This window comes from Sapajus apella, unplaced genomic scaffold (genome assembly GCF_009761245.1).
Source record: "Sapajus apella isolate SASKATOON/1434 unplaced genomic scaffold, GSC_monkey_1.0 scaffold123, whole genome shotgun sequence".
NCBI lineage: Eukaryota > Metazoa > Chordata > Mammalia > Primates > Cebidae > Sapajus > Sapajus apella.
The window spans coordinates 1,207,140-1,215,629 of record NW_022437063.1 but is presented as its reverse complement, the minus strand read 5'-3'; the positions used below and the strand labels follow the sequence as shown (position 1 = coordinate 1,215,629).

The 8,490-nt window shown below is 57.6% G+C and overlaps 1 protein-coding gene across 2 annotated transcripts in view; it reads left to right on the top strand.

Annotated features, from left to right (window-relative positions):
• The window catches only part of PNPLA5 (patatin like phospholipase domain containing 5), a 13,309-nt gene extending 5,957 nt beyond the window's left edge, over positions 1 to 7,352 (top strand). Inside the window, exons 6-9 of one of the 2 annotated variants that reach the window (XM_032261405.1) lie at positions 633 to 818; positions 2,760 to 2,892; positions 5,429 to 5,545; positions 6,150 to 7,352. In XM_032261405.1, coding sequence (XP_032117296.1) covers positions 633 to 818; positions 2,760 to 2,892; positions 5,429 to 5,545; positions 6,150 to 6,249 — 536 coding nt within the window. In that variant the 3' untranslated portion in view covers positions 6,250 to 7,352. The remainder of the gene's footprint in view (positions 1 to 632; positions 819 to 2,759; positions 2,893 to 5,428; positions 5,546 to 6,149) is intronic. The other variant, XM_032261406.1, reaches the window with a different exon arrangement.
• The last annotated feature ends 1,138 nt before the right edge of the window (positions 7,353 to 8,490 follow it).

The following is an 8,490-nucleotide window of genomic DNA, read 5'->3' as shown; positions in this document are numbered from 1 at the left end:
GTGTGTGTGTGTGTGTGTGTGTGTGTGTGTGTGTGTGTGTGTGTTCATGCGGCAGTGGGTGGGCCAGAGAGGTCTGGGCTGGAGAGCCTGGATGTCTCCACAGGACACTGCTCCTCAAATGAGTGGGTAGACACTCAGGCGCAGGTCAAATGAACCGCTCAAGAACTCACGTGCTCAAGCCCTGCATTACAACCAAAGACACACAACCAGGAGGCATTTGCCCAGCGCATAATACATGCCCAGATGTGGGCTTAAGCTTCATGTATTCATCTTGTTTAATTCTCAGAGCAACCGTATAAAGCAGGTCTTACTTATCCTTTTTTAAAGAGAAGGAAACTGAGGCACAGGGCATTGGGTCACATAGCTTGTGGGGGGTGGAGCCAGAATTTGAACCCTGGATTGTGTCTCGGGGATCTGGGTTCTGATGAGCCACTTGAAAGTGGGCAGGGAGCAGGGCAGAGCAGGGCCGGGGGAAGGCAGGAGGGAGTCATTCAGAATAAGCCGTAGGTCTATCCCACAGCACAGTGGATCCCCAGAACTGGGTTTGGGCACTGAGAAATGTGGGTGGCATGGGGAACCCTGGGGAGGCTCAGATGCCTGCCTTGTCTTATCCTCTCCCTTCCCTGACCCAGGACTCACCAAGGAACCTGTGCTATGGACGCTGATGTCTAAGGAACCCCGAGCCCCAGGTGATGGGGGCTGGGATGCTGACAGTGACCAACACCGGAAGGGGGGCCTGTCTCTCAACTGGAAAGTGCCCCACGTGCAAGTCAAGGATGTGCCCAACTTTGAGCAGCTCTCGCCAGAGCTGGAGGCTGGTATGGACTCTTCCTGCATTTGCTCACCTGCCAGGGCCCTGCACTCAGGGGCCCGGGGTCAGGGACCCTGCCTTGAAGGCACTTGTGGTCTGGAAGAGGACAGGACTCATTTACTGAGCACCAACTAAGTGCCAGGTGTGGTACTACGGGCTTTTAACATGTGGCATCATTCATTCCTCACCACAACCCTGGGCCTTAGCATTATTCGTACCCACTTCACTGACGAGGAAATAAAGCTCAGAGAAAGGAAGGGACTCACCAAACACTCAGAGCCTGCCGTTGGGGGACCTGAACCCAGGCCTGTGCCAGCGAAAGCCAGGTCTTTGCCCACTGCCCAGGAAAGGGCAGGATGTGTTGAGGGACACAGGAGAGGCACACACAGAGGGTCTGGATTCCCTAGATGAAAATGAACTCATTTCATCCTTTCAATAACCATCTGAGGATAGTACAGAATTGTTCCCCTTGTACAGATGAGGAAACCACAGCACAGAGAAGTTAAGCAATTTGCTCAAGGTCACACAGTAGCAAATGGCAGAACCAAGGGTTGTACTCGGAACCATTTAGTCTGTTCTGCTCTGTGACTACATGTCACAACTACAACAACAGGACAGTACAGGGTCCCCCAGGCACATGTAATGATGGTGGGGGGTTAGTTTGAGCGCCACCTAAGTGAAGCCGGAAAGATGTTGGCCAGGCCAAGAGGCAGAAGAGCGTTGGGCAGAGGGCACGGTGCATGCAAAGGTCCTGAGGCTGGGGAGGGAGAGACGGGAGGTCCCTGCGGCTGCAGCGTGGTAACTGAGGGGCAGGCAGCAGAGGTGAGCTTGGGAGGCTGGCAGCGTGGACAGGTGGCCTCAAAAGCTGTGGGAGGAGGGAATGAGGTGCTGGTGGGTGGGGGAGGGGTGGACCCAGCAGGGTGGGAAGAGGCTGAAGGAGAGTGATGGCGGTCGAGGCCAGAGCAGGGAGAGTGGGGTGGGCAAGGGGATGAGGAGGGCCCCCTTTCCATGCCAGAGAACACACAAGGAAATGCAGAAATGGGTGTGGACTTGTGCTGAGCCCCTGAGGTCCAAGTTTGGGATTCCGGAACCTAGCAGTATCCCTAAAACTACACGGGGGCACCAGAGAGCTCCCTCGGGTGGAGCACCGGCTCCAGGGCGCTCTGCCCTGCGCCAGCTGGGGAGGGAACTGTGAGTGTCGCCCCTAATCCTCACCTTCCTGCCCAGGGAGGAAAGTCCTGCCGGGATCCCCAGTTTACAGAGGAGGAAGCTAGGACTTGTCCCAGGACACTCGGCAGGTGAATGTGGAGCAGGGTCTCTTGGCCTGTGCTCTCTGCGAATCCTCAAATGCCCCGTCTCCAGAGGGCAGTGGCCAGAGTGGACGTGGTGGCCTGAGCTGTGGCCTGGGCTGTGTCTGGAGGCTGGGATTTGGGCTCTGGCTCCAAGTCAGCCCAGATGCTGGTCCCTTCCACTCCAGTCAGGTCAGTGAATAAAGGACCCAGGAGACGGCTGTTGCAGTCACAGCTGTGGCTGTGGTTATTAATAATACTGACGTGTTACTGTTATTGAGGGAGTGTGGTGACAGCATCTGTCCCAACCTAGCAGGCCGCAGACTTCCCAGAGGGGTAGGAGAGGTAGAAAGACCTCAGGAGCCTGACAGTCCTCAAGTTCATCCTGGCCCTGCCACTACCTGTTGATGGTCTTTAGGCAAGTCGCTGCTCCACTCTGAACCTCAGTCTCCTCGTCTATGAGAGGGCAGACACCACTTGTCTCATGGACAACGATGAGGGCAGGGTTACCTGCCAGCCTGTGGGAGGGGCTCGGCCAGTGTTGCTTCTTCATCTGCAGAAGGTGGAGGGTGCAGTCTCTCACTGTGTGGGATGGGGGGCTCAGGCTGTCAGCCCACGGACTCCAGGTGGGCAGGGCCGTGCTGGGGCTTCTCTTGCAGCACTGAAGAAAGCGTGTAAGAGGGACCACAGCCCGTGGGCCCGCTTCTGCCGGTCGGGGCCTGGGCAGGTGCTGACGTACCTGCTTCTGCCCTGCACGCTGCCCTTCGAGTACGTCTACTTCCAGAACAGAAGGTAAGGCTCGGCCAGGGGGCTGGGAAGGGCCTGGCTTGTGGCTGGGGTTGTGGTAGAGACCGGTGCCCATGGCAGGAGGGGCGGCCGGCACACTGGGTGGGCAGGACTGGGGGGAGCCCGGCTGGTGTCCCCACGCTGTGTGCTGTTGGCTGCATGACTCAGAGCCTCTGTGGTCTCCTCTGCAAAACGACACTGGTGGGGAAGTGGCATGGGGGCTGCAGTCGGAAGCTGGGGCCTCCTGGTTCTGGAGGGGTCTCTACCCCCGGGCCCTACACTGTCTCTGTGACCTCTGCCCATTGCTCCAACCAGCAGAGTCTCAGATTGGCTATGTGGCTGGGGCTGGGTCTCTTGATCTCTCTGGGTTATAGGTTTCCTCCCTTCCTTCCTTCTTTCCTTCCTGATTCCCTCCCTCTCTCCCTCCCTCCTTCCCTCCCTTTCTTCCTCCCTCCCTTCCTTTTGGTGGAGTCTCACTCTATTGCCCAAGCTGGAATGCAACGGCACCATCTCGGCTCACTCCAACCTCCGCCTCCCGAGTTCAAGCAAGTCTCCTGCCTTAGCCTCCCGAGCAGCTGGGACTACAGGCTCACACCACCACCCCTGGCTCAGTTTTGTATTTTTAGTAGAGACAGGGTTTCACCATGTGGGTCAGGCTGGTCTCAGGTGATGCATCTGCCTCGGCCTCCCGAAGTGCTGGGATTCCAGGCATGGGATTCCAGGTTCCTTCTCTATAAAACACGGCCCTTCCAAGTCAGCCCGGCTGTGGTTAGGCCCTCAGCAACATCCTAGCTTGCTGGATCACATGTCCCTCTGCATTAGCTGTTCATTCATTCCACCAGCAGTTGCTGAGGACCTCTCAGGGGCCATGGCAGCAGCACTGACCCAGACCCAGCTCCTGGCCTGGTGGCACTCATGACCCACAAATTATCACACACTCACCTGTGACTACAGCCCCACCTGGAGGTTACCTGGGAGAAGTCTGCACTGGCTCTCCGCTGGCACAGCTCCACCTTGGGGCTCTCCGGCCGGGGAAGGCTGCCAGGAGGAGGTGACTCTTGGGCTGTAATCTGAAGGATGAATCAGTGTCCACCAGGCAAAGAGGACAAGGAGAACATTCTAGGTAGATGGAATAGCACGTGCAAAAGTCCAGAGGCAGGAGGGAGACAGGCCCATTCTAGAAGCAGGAAGGAAGTCAGTGAAGCTGGAGCCTCAGGGAGCGTGCCATACAAGACGAGGCAGGGGAGGCTGCTGGGGCAGATGCACAGAGCTCTGGAGCTTGCTGAACGTGGTCTTTGTCTGCAGAGTGGTGGGAAGGCAGGGAGGTGTCATGGGGAGATCCGTATTTTTAAAAATTCGTTGTTCTCTGGAAGAAGGTCTGTGACGATGAACCACAGGTCATTGTCTCAATGTTGACTTAATGACTGGGTCAGCCCTGCTGTTTAAATGACCAGTGGCCCAAAGCCAGGAGAGAGACTTCTACTGAAGTTCTCCTCGAGCCGAGCTGTTTACGGAAACCACAAGTTGAAATCCAAAAGTATAAATGTAAAGTCCAACCTTTTCAGTTAAAAAAAATCCATTGTGTGAGCCCTAAAGGGGAGCCTGCCCAGACCACAGGGAAGTTCGCTCTCAGTGTTTTTCACAATACACATATTGAACACGTAGGTTGCATTAATAGAGACAGGAGGTCCAGAACAACGGAGGTGACAGTCCAGCTTATGTTTTGCCATCACACCACGCTCTCTGGACTGCATGCCTCATTTGAGCTCTGGCGTAGGGGCCCCTCCAAGGGTGCTGTGGCCCAGGTTGAGGCCAGCATCTGAGGTGTCCAGTCAGGGCTTTCTCAGGCACGGCCCTGCATGGCTACGGCTCTGCAGACAGATGCTCTTCTTTGTGCTGGGACAAGACGCAGTTCTGGGGACCCTGAATGTGTGGTTTGCTCCATCATGGTGCGGTTGGGGAACCACGGGGACATCTTGAGCAAGAGGGAGGTCTGTCAGCTGTGTTTTCGGAGGTCCAGCAGCTTCTGAGAGGACAGTAGACGGAGGGGCGTGGAGTGGGGAGGTCAGGGACTGGTCTAGAGAGAGAAATGGACACAGACAAGGAGGACATCAGGAACTGCGGGTGAGGTGACTGTCCTCATTTGACAGGCAAAGACACAGAGACCCAAACAGGTTTCCTGACCTGCACAGATCACCCAGCTGGTGGGCAGGGAAGCTGGGCTGCACCCCCAGGCCAGCCTGACCCCAAAGGCCCCTCTCCATCCCTGCGCTTCCTACTTATTCCCTCTGGAGTCAAGGACCCTAAGGCCTGGCTGCCAATGCCAAGTTCAAAGTCTGTTTCGAATCATTCCACTCCTGCAGGTGCCCTCGTGGCTCCAACCTGCTCTGCCACAGTGGCCGACACTGCCGGCACTTCTTTCCCAACCTGGCAGCCCTCAGGTGCAGGGCCCCGGCTCTGCTCTGGGCCTGTGGGGAGGGTGGGCTCAGTGGGGCCACACCCTGAGCTCACCTGGGCGAAGCTGACCTGGCCCTTCCTCCAGGTTGGTGGCGTGGCTGCCCGATGTGCCAGCTGACCTGTGGTGGATGCAGGGCCTGCTCAGGAGCGTGGCCCACAAGGTGTACTCCAGGACCAAAGCCCAGCTCCTTGGGCCCATCAGGTGAGGTGGGCAGAGGACAGGGATGGAGGGAGGGTGGCCGTGCTGAGGGGAACGCACCAGCTGCTTCCCTGGGCCCTGGGCAGGCCATCCATGCCATTGGCCTGCCCACCTGCTTACCTGTGTCCCTCTGGCCTACTCATGAGGCATTGGCACGTGTGTTGGTCGCTGCTGTGTGCGTGACCTGTGCTGGACGCCCTATGACAGTCACCTTGCTCAGTCTGCATGACCTGCTGGGTACAGCCACTGAGCGGTCATGGGATAGGTGCCTCTCTCGGCTTCACCAGATCCCTGCCAGTCCTCCTGCCATTGTCCATCCCCATGCGACCTTGGGCAAGGCTGGCCCTGTGTGTGGTCTGGCCTGGGGTGGCCTGGTCCCTCTCCTCTGGCTGGCCCTCCCGACTTCAGGGGTCCCCAGTGGTCCTCCTCCACCCATTCCACAGTCACCTGTTTAGAAGGGACGTCAGTGCAGTCCTCTGGGGAGTGGGTATCCTTGGACCTTCCTGATACTTCCAGCTCAACCACATTGCTGCGCCTGTATCCACCTAGCTTTACCTGCTCTTTCTGAGACCCAGGCATTCACCTGAGACTTCTGCTCCCTCCACAGCCCTCTGGCCACTGGTGTCCCAGAAACAAGCCCCCTCCAACCTCAGATAGCTCCACAAACGGACCGCACCCTGGGGCTCGGGCCCAGCCATCAGGCCTGAGGAGGCTGAGCTGGGCCAGCCCAGTGACCTGGTGTTCCTGGAATCCTGCTCTGGCCTTTGTCCTGTGTGCCCATGTCTGCCCCAGTGGGAAGAGGCCCTGCCAATCTCCATGGAGACCCTGCAGCTTGGAGCTGGGTCCCTGAGGCACAGCCTGTCAACATGGTCCTGGTCACTGTGTACCCAGGTCACCGGCCCTCCCTCTTACCCCATCTCATCAGGGAGAGAAAGGAGGACAGCCACAGAGACACACATCTTCATTCCAGGATTTCCAGGCGGGGATACTAGGAGGGCAGCATTGCTGGGGAGAGGGGCTCCTGCTCTGCCATGGAGCTGCCCACGGAGCAACTTACAGAAGACACGGAGAAAGTGCCCAATGCCCCAGCCAGAGACCAGAGGAGCCAATCGAAATAATGGGCTGGGGGGGTGCTCCTCCCACAGACTCTCAGTCCTTGGGGGTGACCCCTGGATCTGCCCCGCTCAGGAAACCTTGACCTCTGACTTCCTATCAGGTCCAGAGGCTGGAAGGTCCTGGCAGGAAGTAGGAGGGGGAGGAGAGGGGGTCCAGCTCTTTTCAGGATCCCAGCTGTGGGTGCTTCTGTTGGGCCCAGTGGCCCCTGCTGCCACCACAGCCTCGTTCCTGTGGAAGGTTTGTGAAATAGCCATGCCTCTACTTCAGGCAGAGAGGATGCCAGGGACACCAGGCCTCTGGCCTCTCCAGGAGTCACTGCTGTCCCCACACGCAGAGTGGGACCTATGCTGGGCCCCTGGCCAGGCCCTAAGGCTCAGTGAAGATCGGGAGGGTGGAGAGACGGAGGTGTAAGAACAGGACCCAAAGGAAGACAAGCAGGAACTAAAGAGAAAATGACCGGCCTGGGCAGCATAGCGAGACCCTGTCTCTAAAAAACATAATAAAAACTTAGCTGGGCATGGTGGCGCATGCCTGTAGTCCCAGCTACTTGGAAGGCTGAGGCTGGAGGATCATTTGAGCCCAGGAGGTCGAGGCTACAGTGAATTGTGATCATGCCACTGCACCCCAGTCCAGGCAACAAAGTGAGCCCCTTTCTCTAAATAAGTAAATAAACAAAAAGATAATAAGCCACTCATTCATTCTTTCATTCCTTTATCCAGCTTATGCTCAGTGAGTTACAGGCCCTGGGGACGCAACCTTGAAGAAATCGGACATTCTGGTGGGTGTGCGGGAGCAGACGCTGAACAGCAAATGGAAAAATGTAAATGCGAGATCCTCCCAGGAGCGGTGGGGCCATGAAGAAAACAAAATCAGGTGAGAGTGGGGCAGGGTTGGCGTGGGAACAACACTGGCCTGGGTGGCCCAGGAAGGCCTCCCTGAGGAGGTAACAGCTGAGCTGAGACTGAGGACGAGAGGCTGGGTTTTGCAGGCGGAGGCAACGCAGGTGCAAAGGCCGTGAGGTGAGACGGAAGGAGGAAGGGGCCTGCAGTGAGTGGGGGGGGTGGGGGGGGACAGGCAGAGGCTGTGTCAGGAGGGCGCTGTCTGTGGTGTGGCGAGGAGCTTGGATTTGGGGAGCAAATATGAGAGAGGGGAGCCAGTGGAGGAAAGGAGGGCACGGGGCTGTGGTGGGATTAGAAAAGGAGGAGGAGCCGGGCATGGTGGCTCACGCCTGTAATCCCAGCACTTTGGGAGGCAGAGGCAGGTGGATCACCTGAGGTCAGGAGCTTGAGACCAGCCTGACCAACATGGAGAAACCATGTCTCTACTAAAAATAAAAAATGAGTTGGGTGTGGTGGTGCATGCCTGTAATCCCAGCTACTCGGGAGGCTGAGGCAGGAGGTGGAGGTTGCAACGAGCCGAGATCACGCCATTGCACTCCAGCCTGGGCAACAAGAGTGAAGCTCCATCTCAAAAAAGAGAGACAAAAAAAAGGGAAGAGGAGGAGGAAGGGGCAGACAGTGAGCATGCGAGCATGCAGGAGGCTGTCCACTTCCCTTCAGGACCCCCTGGGTCTGAGCAGGCCTCTTCCCCTCTGGCTGTCTCCCTGCATCAGGAAAAGGCTGTCCCACTTGGAGCCGGGTGACCTGTGGCCCCCCCAACACTGTCTGCACAGGTGGGATGCTCTATGCACTGTCCCTACCCTCAGGAGCTGGGTTTGGTGGTGGGGGCGCCTGGCCATCTGGTGAAGGATTTAGAGGCCTTTAGGAATATTCTTGCTCCCTGCCCTTTGCCCCTTGTCACGGACATGGGCCTCTATGCCCACAGGCACTCAG